This window comes from Rhincodon typus, chromosome 43 (assembly GCF_021869965.1).
Source record: "Rhincodon typus isolate 14 chromosome 43, sRhiTyp1.1, whole genome shotgun sequence".
NCBI lineage: Eukaryota > Metazoa > Chordata > Chondrichthyes > Orectolobiformes > Rhincodontidae > Rhincodon > Rhincodon typus.
In genome coordinates, this window is record NC_063374.1 from 10,059,672 (window position 1) to 10,076,745 (window position 17,074).

The window sequence follows — 17,074 nt, forward strand, 5'->3', positions numbered from 1 at the left end:
AGAGAGAGAGAGAGAGAGACACACGCACAGAGAGAGAGAGAGACACACAAGCACAGAGAGACACAGAAAAAAAGATAGAGCGAGAAAGAGAAAGAGAAAAAGAATGAGAACATGCGAGCACAAAGGAATGGCTGGGCAGCTTCTTCTGACCCATTCTGCAATTTCAATCCTGAGAGGAGGTGCAGGGAGAAGAGAGATGTTAGTCAAATTGACAGTCTCATTAATAAATAGACCCAAACAATGACAGTTATGAACTCAGATCCAAAATAACCAGATCAGACAGAAAGCAGACAATAAGAATAAACAGTTCATTCTCAGGATTGCATGTGCTGCTAGTGCAGTACGGCAAGGATCAGTGCTAAGGCCACAGTTGCTCCGAATCTATAAAAATGATTTGAATGCAGGGACCAACTGTAATATTTCTAAATGTGGAGACATCAAACTGGCTGGGAATGCAAGTTTGAGACAACAGAAGGCTTCCAGAGGACTTGGACAAATTAACCGAATGGGACGAAGCACAGCATATAGATTATCATGCAGCTAAGTGTGAAGATTTTCACTTTGGTAGAAAAACAGAGACACTGCAGGCATCCAATAGGATTCTTACCCATGCGTCACTAAGAGCTAACATGCAGGCGCTGCAAGCAATTAGAAAGGTAAATGGTGTGTTGGCTGTCATTACAGGGGAATCTGAGTGCAGGAATAAAGATGTCTTGCTGCGATTTATATAAAGCCTTGGCGATACCATATCTGGAATTTGTTTTTAAACTGTTTTGATCTCATCTAAGGAAGAATACACTTTATAAAGAGGAAGTACAACAGAGGTTCATCATATTGATCCCAGATTAATCAGATGGCAGAGCTGTTTTATGAGAGATTGAGAAAACATGGTGTATTTTCTCTGGCGTTCCAACGAGTGAGGGGATATCTCACTGAAACCTAAATTCTTACAGGATTTTCCTTTCCCTGGCTGATGACCCTAGAGCCAGGGGACAGAAACTCAGGCTAGGCGGTAGGCTATTTACCACTGAGATAAGGAGGAATTCCTTCATTCAGTGTCGTGGCGAATCTTTGAAATTCTCTACCCCAGAATGCTGCGAAAGCACAGTAGAACACAAATTTATAACATTGAAACTGTTTCACTAGCCAATCAAAACCAGGTGAGTGACTAATTGCTCTCACCTCGACAGAAAAAAATCAGAGGTACCACACAAAATGGAAGCTGTTAACGTCAAATGTTCAAAATAGGTGCAGAAGTAGGCTAATCGGAAGGACAAGATGGGAAAATGGCTATACTATGCGTTACATCACCCTTCCTTAAAAAAAATTCACAGAAAATTCGTGAAACTGCTAGGTGATACCATTGACATATTGTTGAAAATCTGAATGAGAGATGTGATTTTGGCTCAAAGACCCAAGTGATTGCATTGGAGGACCAGAATTCAGAGTTGTAGCTTAACACGACCTGCTCCTGTACAGTGCCTGCCTTACATGCACCAGTTTAGGGTTTGACTCTATCCCTCCTTTGACATATTAAAGAAAGAGGGCTGAGCGGTCAATATGGACATAGGTTGCTTGAGAATCGGTCCTTGCCGCCACTGGCCACACACTTTCAAACAGAAAAGCTCGACTCTCATGCACAGTGTTGTCACTAGGTTCCTTTGGTCCTGTGGACTGCCAGGACTAGGGGACAACCTCAGCTAACCAATGCACCTTCAGCACCGTCAGTGACAAAAATCACCCTCCCAAAATCCAGACAGCTGCAAATGGAGAACTGTGCTCCTGTGTGTTATAGCTCCCTCTCGCTTCAGATCCAATCGAATATCGTGCAAGCATTTCATTGCAGACCCACCCTCCCAAATCTGGGTGACACCCTAGTGACAACACTACGGATGATTTGAGAGCTTGGCTGCATAAAATCTGGATACATTTGTAAAGGTTGGTTAAAAACATCCTGTTTCACATCTGTAAAAGCAGAAACTCTGAGGGTCAAAATAAGGAGGCAGCGGATAAAATGTCACTGAGTTGTAACTGATTATTGTGGCATCCCCAATATATCCAAATAATCTTAAACGCCATTATAGCATTTTACACATTGCAATTTTACAGAAACTTCTGCACATGAACATTTGTGGCACACTGCTCTCTTTAAAATGATTAGACTTTGCGTTAAGACATAGATTACCATTAGAGACAATGAATAGGCAGCATAAGTGGGCTAAATCCTTACCGATATAAGCACGCTCCTGATCACGGGTCAGTCCAGGTGGAATCACAGTCGGCATCCCAGGAATGACCGTTTTCTGATCCGAAGTCTCATTGCTCCAGCGACTTCTTTTCCTTCTCTTCTGCCCAAAATCATCTGTAAAATAATAATAATAAAAAAACCAGGAACGTCAATACAGATTGTGCACAAAACCAGCAAAGGAATCCTCCAGTAGTAAACCTGGGCCTCCGCATGCATACAATTCTTGGGGGTTCAGCGGGCAATGGCAGCAGCACTGGCCCAGTGGGTAGGGAACCACAAGCGACGTGTTTACTGGAAACCTCCCCTGGTCACTGTGGTGAGCTGTCTCACCACGACACGTTTACACAGGAACCTCCTGGTACCCTTTGGATCTGCATGACCGTGGCACGTTTACATAGGAAATTCCCACAGTAACTCCGGAGCCTGCATCACCGTGACACGTTTACATAGGAAATTCCCACAGTAACTGCGGAGCCTGCATCACCGTGACACGTTTACAGAGGAAATTCCCATAGTAACTGCGCAGCCTGCATCACCATGACACGTTTACATAGAAAACCTCCCATTGTAACCCTAGGATGCACGACACCAAAAGGACTCTCAGAGTCGACCTGCAGCGCCCCCGCAGTGGCGGGAGGCCAGGACTGCAGCGTGACCCGTTTACATAGGAAATCTCCCATGGTAGAGACAGAAACCCCAGCATTAATAAAGTGAAGAATGTGCGGACAGAAAGGTAGGAAATCGACGTGAGGGGAAAAATAAACACGTTAAACAAAATGGAGTGGGGGGGGAGTTGAGGGGAGTAAAGTGGACGCGGATAAACTCACCCAAGTCAAAAGGGCGTATTTTAAACAAATGTAAGTCAAAAACGATCAAATTATTGGAATAAGACTAAACACAGACAAAGAAAAATAGACGAACAGGCCCGAATAAGGCGAAAAATGAATGATTTTTTTTTCAGGTCAAACTCTTTGCTCGGCTCAGGGCCTTCTCCTCCCCACCAACTCACCGTCCAGCGCCGGACTCTCGATGCCGCGTTTATTGCCCACGGCCTGGAGCATCTTGCCGCCGACGGGAGAGGTGTGGGCCCCGCTCGCCATTTCCTTCTCACTTCACCCACCGTCCCCGGGAGTGGGGGTGGGGAGGGGAGGAACCAGATTTCGCACTGACCGGCGGCAGCCGCCCTTAATCACCCTCTTTCCCAGCGAGGGGAGACCGAAAGCTGAGGTAAAGGAGCGGCGACTCAGCGATCAAGGGCCTAAAAGGCCGAGTAGGAAGCGCCAGAGACCGCGCGGCGTCGCCGCCACAACATGGCGGCCGCGACCACAGGGAGACGGTTTGACGAACAGAGGGGTGGGGGTGGGACGTCTCAACCCCCGCCCACAGCGCCAACACAGACCATTGGCCAAGGCGTCACCATCACGTGGGAAACACGAATGCTATTGGTCGTATCTTCCGTCCGTCAAATAAAAGCCTGTTTCCCCCATTGCATGGGGCCGAATGGACGGTCCGACATAGCGATTGGAGGGAATGTCCGTCCATCAGCGATGAACCGTTTCCCTATTGGTTAGACGCCTGTCCATCAGGTGTAAACCAAGGAGGACAGGTCCCGCTGCCACGCACGTCAGTGCGGATTTCAGGTACCCCTTCCCCTCCATCCGATTGGTCGACAATGCCATTTGGACGGACGTCCCAGCCCAAGAGCCGATAGATGCTTCTCATTGGTCGGAACAGCCGACAATCAAAGAGAATCACACTGCCTATTGGAAGGAGCATCCATCTGTCAGTCACGACGGGACGGGATCTGGGAGGAATGGGGTCTGATTGGTCGGCAATGGCACTGCAGCCGTCCGTCAAAAACCGGAAATACGTGGACGTTGACTGACAGGCTACGGAAAGAAAAGCCGTGGCAGACCACCCCACGCGCCCCCGCCCCCCCGCCCCCATCATCCAACAGCTACACCTTACCTCGCTCCCGCGGTGCCTGACCGAACGAAGACATCATGAAGAAGCGGCCCGGCTCTTCCATCGGAAGGCGAGTGGGCGATAATGGGTGACTTTTTGTTTATTTTAGTCTCGTCTACTTGAGCTGGGTTTTGGAGCCGTGTGTTCTGGTTATAGTACTCTCTAACGCCAGGGCCTCGGGAGGTTCCCTTCACTCGACCTCGAGCATCTTCGCCGCGGCGGAATAGGCCGGACTGTTCCCTGCATGCGACCCGCCCTCCACACAGCTTCCCCTTAGCGACAGGCTACCATCGCCGTCCATCACTCACAGGGCAACGTCCGATTGGCTGCCTAGACTGTCTATCACCCGTCCGCTGTTGCGTATGGCCATTCAGGGCGTCAATCAATGCCCTACCTCCCGCCCCCTGATGGGTTCCTTTGTTCATGTTCCCAGCCCTTCCTTCCGATTGGCTAGCGGCGATGTCCGGGCCATCCGCTCGTTTTTCGCCTTCCTATTCGCCCGTACGCACGTCCATCTTCCTGCATCCCATTTTGATTGGACGCCGATGCCAAACCCAGGCTTTGGGCATTGTTGCTTGTTACAAAGGGGGGGGGTGGTCACCTGACCCGGAAATATTTGGAGGTAGTAGGAACTGCAGATGCTGGAGAATCTGAGATAACAAGGTGCAGAGCTGAATGAACCACAGCAGGCCAAGCAGGAAGGCTTCCTGCTCCTCTGGTGCTGCTTGGCCTGCTGTGTTCATCCAGCTCTACACCTTGTTATCCCGGAAATATTTACTCTGATTTCTCTCTACAGATGCTGCAAGACCTGCTGAGTTTTTCCAGCAACCTCTGTTTCTGATTTCCAGCATCCGCAGTTCTTCTCGAGTTTTTGCTTTTTGTCGTGTTAGAATTATCTTTATTGTCACATGAACTCAAATGGGTATGTTGAAAAGTTTACAAGTCGCCATTTACCGTGCTGTCTTGGGTACAGATTAGAGTCGTAGAGTTAGTAAGCACGGAAACAGACCCTTCCGTCCAACTTGACCGCCCAACCAGATATCCTAAATTAACCTAGTACCATATGCCAGCATTTGGCCTATATCCCCTTAAACCCTTCCTTTTAATATACCCATCCAAATGCCTTTTAAATGTTTGTAATTGTACCAGCCTTGCTGGAAGTTTGTTCTGTACACTCATTACCCTCTGTGTGAAAAAGTTGCCCCTCAGGTCCCTTTTAAATCTTTCCCCTCTCACCTTAAACCTATGCCCCTCTAGTTTTGGATTCCCACACTTTGGGGGAAAAGACCATGCCTATTCGCCCTATCCGTGCCCCTTGTGATTTTATAAATCTCTATAAGGTCACCCGTCAGCTTCTGATGCTCCAGGGAAAATAGCCCCAGCCTTTTCAGCTTCTCCCTATAGCTCAAACTCTCCAACCCTGACAACATTCTTGTAAATCTTTTCTGAACCCTTCCAAGTTTCACAACATCCTACAGCAGGGAGACCAGAATTGCATGCAGTATTCCAAAAGGGATTTTCAAGTACAAATTAAAATTGGAGAATCCCTGCAGCATTGAGACTGTCACACATCTCCTTTTGGATTGTGCCTTTGCAAAGGAAGTCTGGAGAGTGATGCGGTGGTTTTTGTCGAGGTTCATCCCGAGCAGCTCCGTGATGCGGGACTCTGTGCTCTACGGTCTGTTCCCCAGGATACACTCCAAGACAAACGTTGACTGCATCTGGACGACCATCAGCTCAGTGAAACATGCTTTTTTTTGGTCTGTCCGAAACCTGTTGGCCTTCCAGAACAAGGACTTGACCTCGACCAAGTGTTGCAGACTGGCACATCACAAGGTCCAGGACTACGTGCTGAGGGATGCATTAAAGCTTGGGGAGCCACTGCCAAGGCGCAGGGAGGAAAGACCACTGTCTGAGGCCTTCCTGCTGAAGGTAAATGGCAGTCCGTTCAGTTATCGGACCCAGTGTCTCAAATATGTGTAAATATTAGTGTTGTATGTCAAAGAGAGGTCTTTAATTTTTTGGATTGAGTCAAAGTCCAATGTTTTGTTCATTTACTTGATACACAACTGTACAGAACAGAACGGCTTTTGTGACAATGTATATACAGAGACTTTTTTTTAACGAATAAAGTAGATTTTTGAAATAAAAAATCCCTATGGTGTGGAATCAGGCCATTTTGCCCATCAAGTCCCCACTTATCCTGTGGAGAGCATCCTACCCTATCCCTGTAACCCTGTAGTTCCCATGTCTAATTCACCTCAGCTGCACATCCCTGGACTCTATGGGCAATTTAGCATGGCCAATCCACCCTAACCTGCACATGATTGGAGTAAACTGGAGCACTCGGAAGAAGCCCACGCTGACGCTGGGGGAATGTACAAACTCCACGCAGACAGCTGCCCGAGGCTGGCATCGAACCTGGGTCGAGTGGGGCAGCAATGCTAACCCCTGATTTACCGTGCCGTGGGTGGCTGCAAATTCTTACGGGAGAAAGAATTTAGAAAAATAGAGACAAAAGAAATAAAAAGTGGCCATTAGAGTGGTTTTACCTCTTATTTTATGAAAGTTTTCCCTTTTACTCAAGGTGAGTGAGAATGTTCTGAAATGGGACAGTGAGGTCATATTGGGCACTTCTGCTCCGAGATGGTCCCATGTGATCATGGTGGGTTGGAAGGGAAGTGCTAACAGAAACCTATCTGAAATATCCTGGCACAGTTCTCGCACCTTTATGGTAGGAAATGAAGAGCTGGTCTTTGATTTTTTGAGACTGAAGCGGAGAAACAAAAGACGCTGCTGTGTGGAGGAGCAGAGGTGTGCAACAGCAAGCAGGATGCTGGTGAGTTTGGAGGGAAGGGAAGAGGATTGTTGGGGCGTCTGGATGTGAAGGCATGAGGGAGTTGCTGATGTGGACCTTGCTTATGTAAGTCAGCACTTGGGTGACTCAGGCTGAGTGGAATGACCTTTTCGAGGACACACAGGTGGCAGGGAGAGGCAAGCCTATTGGAAACCTGGGACTCTGGAATTGTTGCTGTAATGCTGAGGAATAAGCCAGAAACTAGACACTTTACAAGAAAACAATGCACGCTGTGCATACATGTCCTTTCTGTCTTGACCAATCAGAGTAAAGTTGCCTGGCTTTAATTTACACACAACTTGGCAGTTAACTGTCAGCCATCATCTAACTGTTGCATTCTGTAAGGCCATAAGACATGAGAGAAGTAGCGGACCATTCAGACTGCTCTCATTCTTGGCTGATCTAATCATCCTCAATTCCACTTTCTAGCGTTTTCCCCTTAACCCTTAATTCCCTTTACTAGTTATAAATCTCAGCCTTGAATATACTGAACAACCCAGCCTGGATAGCCCTCTGTGACAAAGAATTGCACAAATTTACTACCCCCCGAGAGAAGAAATTTCTCTTTGCCTGTCTGAAGTAGGTGACCTCTTGCTCATGAGATGATGCCCTCTGGCCCTGAACTGTCCCACAAGGGGAAACCACCTCTCCTCACCTACCCTGTCACGTGCTTTAAGAAGCGTGTAATCTCTGTGACAACGCCTTCACAATCTGAATCCACTCCCCGACCAAGCTGCATGCTGTTCTCGTACAGCGTTACAGGGTTTCTGACTTAACAAACCTTTGTATTTGTGAATGCAATCCCATACAGGGGTGTAACTTTAAAGATCCGGCCTATGACATCTCCTGTACTTACAAACAGCTACTTTCCATTGTCCTGCGTTGGGTTCCGACTCGTATAAGAGATGACCAGCGCGTGGACGCCAGATGGAACCCATTGTAACCTGGGGATTGCCTGTATACCGCGCCCTCCTCTGGTATTTCTTTTGATGAGTGCAACATGATGGGTTTGAAACAGTGTCTTTATCCCAGCAAATATTCAAATTCTATCCTACCATAAGACTATTCCTTTAGTTTGGTGTATTTGTTGCCGGTTAACTCATAGTTAATGGGTGCTGATTTTTTTATTTCAGTGTATTAACTAAGGAAAGGTTCTGAAACGTGGCATTTTGCTGTTTGCTTCTGTCTGTCTGTTACTCAATCTGCCCAAAGGGGAACCAATGATAGTTGGGGCTTGAATGTACTGGGCAAACTGGACCTCCGTCGGTGGCCAGAAGGTGAGGAGCTGCATCAATATTGGACGAGATTGCAGAGGTAGAGATGTACAGCATGGAAACAAGACCCTTAAGTCCCTTTTAAATTTTTCCCCTCTCACCTTAAACCTATGCCCCTCTAGTTTTGGACTCCCCTACCCTGGGGGAAAAGACCTTGACTATTCACCCTGTTCATGCCCCTCATGATTTTATAAACCTGTATAAGGTCACATCTCAGCTCCAGGGAAAATAGCTCCAGCCTATTCAGCCTCTCCCTGTCGCTCAAACCCTCCAACCCTGGCAACATCCTTGCAAATCTTTTCTGAACCTTTTCAAGTTTCACAACATCCTTCCCTATAGCAGGGAGACCAGAACTGAAGGCAGTAGATGAAGGGAAGAGATCACCTCTTTCAGAACACACTGTAACTGAGCTGAGACAAGTGGCCTGTCAGAAAGTCAATTTACAATTTAATCCACGCCCTCACACGCAACTTAAATAATAATTAACAAAAGGCTGTGCTGGTCCACATCCTATTTTCCTGAGGTTTCCACTGCTCCTGTCTGGATTTCCGCACATGATGCCTCTCTGCTCAGCGCCTGTGTCAGTAGGTGCTCTCATGGCCGGTCAGGATGTACAGGTTGCTGTGAGCTGCGGGGTTGTCTGTAGGGGTGCTCTCCAGAATTATATCCCTGCAAAACAGATCACAGTGCAAACATTAGGAGGCTGTAGTTGGTTATTGAGGTGTGCAGCACAGAAACAGATCCTTCAATCCAACTCGTCCATGCCGGCCAGATATCCTGAATTAATCTACTCCCATTTGCCAGTGTTTGGCCCATATCCCTCTAAACCCTTCCTATCCACGCACCTATCCAGATGCCTAAGTTTGCACATTCTCCCCATATCGTAGGTTTCCTCCGGGTGCTCCGGTTTCCTCCAACAAGCCAAAGATGTGCAGGTTAGGGTGGATTGGCCATGCTAAATTGTCCTGTAGTGCCCAGGGATGTGCAGGTTAGGGTGGATTGGCCGTGCTAAATTGTACCGTAGTGCCCAGGGATGTGCAGGTTAAGGTGGATTGGCTGTGCTAAATTACTCAGGGATGTGCAGGTTAGCCATGGGAAATGGAGGAAGGGTGGGGTGTCAGGGAAGGATGCTCTTCAGAGGATCGGTGTGGACTTGTTGGGCCGAATGGCCTGTTTCCACACTGTAGGGATTCTATTCTATGAATGTTGTAATTGTACCAGCCTCCACCACCTTTTTGAGAAGGTGACACTGAGCTGCAGTAGGTCCACTCGGTGCTGACCAGTATCACTCCTTTCACACTTTTTGTGATGGTTTAATGCGACTGAGTGACTTCCCCAGAGTCAAAGAGTGGTTCACGAGGTCTTTTGGTCCATCGCGCCCCTGCCAGCTCTATCCCCTCGTGCCTGTCTCCTGCCTTTCCACCCTGTATCCCTGCGCACCATTACTATACAAATAACCATCCAATGCCCTTTGTCAATGCTTCAGTTGAACCTGCCTGTTTCGTTTCCAGCCAGTGCATTCCTGTGGGTGTGGAGTCCCATGTAGGTCAGAGTCCCATGGAGGGGAATCTCTGTCACTCCCCTGCCTCCACTGGTTAGCATTTATTCTGGGTGGGTGGGCAGCTCTCATAACCCACCAGCTGGTGGTGGTGTGCCAATATTCACATCTCCTCTGAAAGTTGGCATCCCATTACCCCAACGCAGTTCCAGGCCCCACTCACCCCACCTCCCCCCACGCCAAGGGTGTGAGTTCGAACTTTTCGCGAGGACGTGCAGTCCTGGGCGCTGCTTGGCCAACCTCCCTAACCCTGCACGCCACTTGCAGGCTGATCGACTGCGGTAGGCACCATGTCAGGCCCGCAGTCACCCGTCCACATTGTAGGCCCAGCAGGCCGGGGCCTCAGTTTGGTTCCCCTCCTCTCCCCTCCCTGGGGCAGCAGCAAGGACTAGACCAGCACCGTTGAGCTGCTTACCTCTGGGTGCCAAGCACACGGAACATCCTTGTTTCATCCGTAATCTCCTGAGTGATCTGCAGAAGGGAATTGGAAAAGGTGAGTATCATTCTGCCCCTAGGTCCAAAGTGTTTTGGGGAAAAACGAGCCTGCATTTCATGTCCTTCCCTCGGAGCGAGGTGAAAAGGTTTGACATAAGGAATTTGGAATCTGGACTTGGGCCTTTGTAATGGATAGTTTCAGGAAGCTGTTTATGTTGAGCTTTTCCTAAACTGTCTTCTATGTTCTGTTTGCTTTAAGTTCAGACAAACTGTAGTTGTGCCTCAACTCTGAATATTCCACTCAACTGACTCCTTCGAGTTTCTTTATTTTAAAATAAATGTTTTAGGGATTTGAAAGTCTCTGGCTAGGGCTGATGTTTATTGCCCATCTCGAATCTACAAGACAGCAGTTAACAGTCAATCCTACTGCTGTGATTGGAGGCACATGTAGTCCAGACCAAGTGGGGATTTCCTTCCCTAAAGGGCGTTAGTGACCCAGATGGGTTTTTATAACAATCGACAATAGTTTCACGGTCACCGTTAGACCACCTCTTTATTCCAAATGTTTTGTTTTTAGTTGAGCTGAAATCTCGCCATTGCCATGGTGGGATTCGAACCTATGACCCCACAATGTTGCCCTGGGGTTCTGGATTACTGGTCCAGTGATATTACCACTGCACCATCACGTTTACCCTCTTTCCCCCTCTCCTACCCCCAACAAATGCCCCACATCTTGAGCTGGTCACCCCTCAGCCTCTGATGCTGCAGGGAACATAGCTCCAGCCTATTTTTATTCTTTTCACAAGTACCTTTCACGGCACTAACCCGTGTCTAGATAACACAGCGTGGAGCTGGAGGAACACAGCAGGCCGGGCATCATCAGAGGACCGGGAGAGCCGACGTTTTGGGTCAGGACCCTTCTTCAGAACCATTTCAGATTCTTTTTCTGAAGAAGGCGTCCCGACCCGAAACGTCAGCTTTCCTGCTCCTCTGATGCTGCTTGGCCTGCTGTGTTCCTCCAGCTCTACACCTTGTTATCTCAGATTCTCCAGCATTGACAGTTCTTACTGTCTCTCTCTAACCCATATCTATTTGCTTTTTTTTTTGTTTGGAATTTGGATTGTTTTAGAATGATAGCGTACATTTTGCACTTTCTCGACACATGTAGTGCTGTTCTCGGGCACGGCTCAGAATTGTGTGTATGGAACGCCCACACTTGGCAAAGTGAAAAGGACCCAGATGTCTGCATCCCCCCCCCCCCCCCGCTCCTGTGCTGTATTCCGGTGAAGTTTCAGGTCATTACCTCGTTTGAGTGAAGACTCTGGCCCTGCATCCCGTGACTCCAAAATGCTAGGACACTGTCCTGCAGGCAGACTGCACAAATGGGAGAACAGTGGCATCAGTGAGCGTACAATGCTTTACCCACCAACCCACCCCACACCTTCCTTCCCCCTCCCGCACCAAGCCTTGCTCATTCTCTAGGATGATGCCAACTTAAACAGGGAACGCAGTTGATTTTAGCTGGCAAGCCAAGGACACCACTGGGGGACATAGAGGGAAGATTTAAAGGGACCTAAGGGGCAACCTTTTCACGCAGAGGGGGTGGTGTGTGTATGGAACGAGCTGCCAGAGGAAGTGGTGGAGGCTGGTACAATTACAACATTTAAAAGGCATCTGGATGGGGACATGAATAGGAAGGGTTTAGGGGGATATGGGCCAAATGCTGGCGAATGGGTCAGATGTCTGGTCAGTGCATATGAATTGGACCAAAGGGTCTGTTTCTGTGCTGCACAACTCTACGACAGATTCAGTGAAACAGCGCCTGCCCTATGCCATCTGGATCCAAACGATTTCTAACGGCAGGGTGATCTCTCCAGGAAAAACTCAGTCGGCCCGTGGAGCAAAAACCGAAATTGCTGGAGAAACTCAGCAGGTCAGTCAGCATCTGGGGTCACCGGACCTGAAACGTTAATCCTGCTTCTCCCTCCACGGATGCTGCTGAGTTTCTTCAGCAATTTCTGTACTGCCAGCGTCTGCAGTTCTTCACTTTACTTTGGGGTCAGGAGAGGATAGTTTTGTCACGGCAGTGATAGATGTAGAATCAGCAGTAACAAGTCGATCCTTGGTTTCCAAATGCAAGGCACAGAGATAGATAAGTCAGCGCCTCCATCCTAAATGGAAATAGGGTGGTCTGCCGCATTGACCGAATGGAGGAGACCTCACTTGCCATTCTGTGTTCTATCCAGAGACCCTGTCACACCGCTGGTTGTTCCTGTTAAACTGTCACCTGCCCATGCTTCTACCCAAGAGAATAATTGTCGCTGCACTGCCCTGAAGGGCTCTACTTGTAAATCAAAGTGCAGAAAGATGCAGGGAGTGCGATATTTTAAAAAGGAGTTGGGCCCTTATCGGGGTGTTTTTGCGGTGGTGGAATTATTGAAGGAAAAGTTTGTTTGCACAATGGTGTCTTCACTGAGTCCCTGTGTTTATACCACAACACGGGCACTGTAGGGGAAAATATAAGGGCTTATTGCTGTGCAGTGGTAAAGGAGAAAAATATATAAATAGGGGGCTTCAGAATCTGCTCCAAAAAAAAAGTTAAAACTTAATAAATTAAATGGTCAGATGAAACATTGCACCACCCTCTCTCTAATGATAGCGGCAGTATTGATAGACAGCGCATGCTCCCGTGCTTGGAGGACACCCTGGTGAGAATGTAGCCTGGGTTCGTCCTGTGACCAGGGGAAATAGGCTGCAGCGGATTCTCAAGTCTTAACTGGTCAGGAAGGCAGTTCGCAACATAAAGTTATGGCAGGCAGGTTAGTGCACGGGGATAACGAAGTCTTGTTAAAATTTATACCTCCTGTCCGTGGACTCCATCTACACTTCTTATTGCCGAGGAAAGGCGGCCAACATCATCAAAGACCCCTCCCATCCCCGGTGATGCCCTCTTCCAACCTCCTCCGTCAGGCAGAAGATACAGAAGCTTGAACAGACGCACCAACAGATTCAAGAACAGCTTCTTCCCTGCTGTCATCAAATGGACCTCTCAAACTTCAAATAATGTTGATCTTGCTTTGTGCATGGGATGGGTGGCACGGTCTCAGGATGGGGGGGTGGGGGCAGTGATCATTGAGGATCGGGGGGGGGGGGGCATTTCTTCACTCAGAGGGTGGTGAGCCTGTGGAAACCCCCTCCTAGGCTGTTGAGTCTCGATGGTTAAATATATTAAACGCCGTGGTGAGATAGATTGATTTTCTAGCTGTTGGGGGAATGGGTGAGAATGTGGGAATGCGAACCCAAGTTCAGGTGTGATAGTATGGGATGGAGGAGCAAACGTGATGGGCTGAATGGTGGCCTCCTGGCTCGCCTGTGCATGTGGCTACACTCACCGACTGTGTGGACGCAAAATCGGAAGCTGAGCTCGGTTGCCAAGCTGTGACGTGGCTCCCCATGTAAGCTCACAATCTTCACACAATCTGCAAAATTACCAAAAATAGTCAGGGAGATGCCCCTGTTAGACCAGCTTCTCTCACTGCTTCAGCAATCCCCAAAGCTTCAGAACTTTTTTTTTCCTGAGCTTCACATTGACCATTGAAATGAAGGAGGCACAGCAAGATCCCACACACGGCAATGTGGGGATGACCCTGATCATCTGTTTTCAGCGATGCTGGTTGAGGGATAAATACTGGCCTCAGGACCTTGGGTGAACTCCCCCGCCCCCACTCTTCTTCCAATATTGGCCAAGGGTTCCTTTACCTCCTCCATCCCGCAACTCTCTTTCATTCAAACCCCTGGACAGTGCGGCGCTCCCTCAGCGCTGACCATCCAACAGTGCCCGTCCCCTCGGCGCTGACCCTCCGACAGTGCCGGCCCCCTCGGTGCTGACCCTCCGACAGTGCCGGCCCCCTCGGTGCTGACCCTCCGACAGTGCCCGCTCCCTCAGCGCTGACCCTCCGACAGTGCGGCACTCCCTCAGCGCTGACCCTCCGACAGTGCGGCGCTCCCTCAGCGCTGACCCTCCGACAGTGCGGCGCTCCCTCATTTTCAGGGTGTTTTAAGCCACAAAGTACTCCCTGACAGAGGCAGTAATTTGGGACTGCTGGACAATTATGTTGATGTAGTTTTGGTAATGTTTTCACGATCCTTTGATGGTTTAGTTGGAGTGCCTCAACAAAGGGAACCCCTTGTTCAATAACACCTGGTGGCACTATCTCTGGACAAGTAATGCAGAGATTCAGGTAATGTTCTAGGGACTGGGTTTGAATCCCACCACAGCAGAAGGTAGAATTTAAATTTCATAAAAAAGTATGGAATTAAGAATCTAATGATAATCATGAACCCATTGCCAAATGTAGGAAAAACTCATCTGGGTCACTAATGTTCTTCAGGAAGGAAATTGCCATCCTTACCTGGTCTGGCCTACATGTGACTCCAGACCCACAGCAATGTGGTTGGCTCTTAACTGCCCCTCTGGGGCAATTAGAGATGGGCAATAAATGCTGGCTTAGCCAGCGACACCCTTATCCCGTGAATGAATAAGAAGAAAACAAGAGCTGGCTGACCTGTTCAATATTGCCTGTTAAAGAGTTTAATTAAATTTGGAGAACTTACTGTCAACACAGACAAGGACGTTGTCCCGGTCGAGCTGTGAAACGTGGCTGGCATTCATCAATGAAGTCTCTTAAAAAACAAATAACACAGTTAAGGGCTGTGAAACTGTTGGGGAAAATAAAAAGCTCACACAAAGTTACATACAGAATCAAGCTTCCTCTACAGTTTACTGTCCACTTACTTTCAGTCGAAAGCTTCCTCAACACCATCCCCATCAAACACTCTCAGGGACAGGGACAGCACGGGGTTAGATACAGAGTAAAGCGCACTCTAACGTTTGAGAATGGAAATAAATCTTCCCTATATTTTTAAACTGAAAGTGAAGCTCACCTTACACTGTCCCCTTCTACGCCTCCCAGGTCACGAAACCTGAACCCCTCCCAATCTCTGTCACCCCCTCCAGCCCCTACACCCCCTCCCTATCTCTGTCACCTCCTCCAACCCTTACACCCCCTCCCTATCTCTGTCACCCCCTCCAGCCCCTACACCCCCTCCCTATCTCTGTGACCCTCCAACTGTTTGATGGGGTTTGTCCTGATATTTGCTGTCGTGGCTCGGTGCGGGGCACGGTTGGTTGTAGTCTGGTGCCTGTACCTGGCTGTTTCTCTGGTCCAAGCGATCCCGTGGCGGTAAGCTGGATGGTGTCAAAATGCAGGACCTGGTGGGATTGCATGGGAGCCCGGACGCCCAGGCACACGTGTGGATACTCTTCACCAGGGAAGACCAGCAGCTCGAAGATTTGCAGAGGGTTCGGGAGTGTGAGGCTGACTTGCTGCACAAAGGAAGCAAGACAGAAAGAAACACGAGTCAGGTCTCTGAGGAGAGGGAGATGAGTCACCGAAGCCCTTCCTCATGCCCATGCCAGGAGAACTGTTGGAATACCTGTTTCCGAATGGGAACACCAATTTATGTTTCAGGTTGGAAAGTCCAGTCTGATCGGGCAAAGCCTGAAAGGAAGCTCCCGTTCTGACAGTGCCCACTCCCTCAGCACTGACCCTCCGACAGTGCCTGCTCCCTCAGCACTGACCCTCCGACAGTGCGGCGCTCCCTCAGCACTGACCCTCTGTGTGCCCGCTCCCTCAGCACTGACCCTCCGACAGTGCGGCGCTCCTTCAGCACTGACCCTGCAACAGTGCCCACTCCCTCAGTGCTGACCCTCCGACAGTGCGGCGCTCCCTCAGCACTGACCCTCTGACAGTGCCCGCTCCCTCAGCACTGACCCTCTGACAGTGCGGCGCTCCTTCAGCACTGACCCTCCAACAGTGCCCACTCCCTCAGCGCTGACCCTCCGACAGTGTGGCGCTCCCTCAGCACTGACCCTCTGACAGTGCCTGCTCCCTCAGCGCTGACCCTCCGACAGTTCCCGCTCCCTCAGCGCTGACCCTCCGACAGTTCCCGCTCCCTCAGCGCTGACCCTCCGACAGTTTCCGCTCCCTCAGCGCTGACCCTCCGACAGTGCTGCGCTCCCTCAGTGTTCACATTCAGAACGACAGCCTGGATTAAGGGACAGATGGATATTTTGGCGGGATCACAATAATGGGAACGCGCTGGGAGAAGCATTCCCATTTGTAGTGTATACAGCTGTTAAAAGCAGGGCGCAGTATGACCAGTCTCACAGTGTACTATCCATCTCAGGGGAATTGGCTTCTCGTTTCCTAAGAGGATTAACAACCAACTGGGTGGCCGGCTATTCATTCATGGAGGCTTCACAGCTCAGAGTGTTCTGACCATCCCAGCAGGCTGTGTTCCTGATATAAAACCTCTTCTCATCCCGATGCTGCAACAAGCCTCACCCTCTGGCCTGGCACCGAAACGGGGTGGTGAACAAGCAAGGACGTTTTTATTTTTACCTTGAGGATCATGAACTTCTGTAGAGGCTCATACCACTGAAGGAGAACGATGGTATTGTCCATCGCCGCGCACAGGAACGTAGCAGTCGTATAGGGGTTTCTCACTGCAAACAGATACAGGAAACCACAGCATTGCTTCCACGTTCCACAACAAACAGCAAGGAGCGCTGGGATTGCTCGACTCTGATGGGCATCGCAGCAAAGCTGAGGGATTCGGGGTGGTTTATATACAGAATAACAGATACCCCGGGAGGGAGTTACAGACTGGAATCT

The 17,074-nt window shown here is 49.3% G+C and overlaps 2 protein-coding genes across 7 annotated transcripts in view; both read right to left on the minus strand.

The window, feature by feature from the left end:
• Positions 1–4,461, minus strand: part of sf1 (splicing factor 1) — a 25,836-nt gene extending 21,375 nt beyond the window's left edge. Inside the window, exons 1-2 of one of the 6 annotated variants that reach the window (XM_048619659.1) lie at positions 4,217–4,461; positions 2,231–2,362 (exon numbers count right to left, since the gene is read on the minus strand). In XM_048619659.1, the coding sequence (XP_048475616.1) occupies positions 2,231–2,362; positions 4,217–4,277 (193 nt within the window). In that variant the 5' untranslated portion in view covers positions 4,278–4,461. Of the gene's footprint in view, positions 1–2,230; positions 2,363–3,257; positions 3,607–4,216 lie in introns of those variants that run through there. The other 5 variants (XM_048619658.1, XM_048619660.1, XM_048619657.1 and 2 more) reach the window with 5 other exon arrangements.
• Positions 4,462–8,774: 4,313 nt separating this feature from the next.
• Positions 8,775–17,074, minus strand: part of LOC109925156 (mitogen-activated protein kinase kinase kinase kinase 5-like) — an 11,914-nt gene continuing 3,614 nt past the window's right edge. Inside the window, exons 3-9 of the mRNA XM_048619644.1 lie at positions 16,802–16,905; positions 15,546–15,723; positions 14,952–15,020; positions 13,730–13,816; positions 11,641–11,711; positions 10,318–10,373; positions 8,775–9,013 (exon numbers count right to left, since the gene is read on the minus strand). Coding sequence (XP_048475601.1) covers positions 8,926–9,013; positions 10,318–10,373; positions 11,641–11,711; positions 13,730–13,816; positions 14,952–15,020; positions 15,546–15,723; positions 16,802–16,905 — 653 coding nt within the window. The 3' untranslated portion in view covers positions 8,775–8,925. The remainder of the gene's footprint in view (positions 9,014–10,317; positions 10,374–11,640; positions 11,712–13,729; positions 13,817–14,951; positions 15,021–15,545; positions 15,724–16,801; positions 16,906–17,074) is intronic.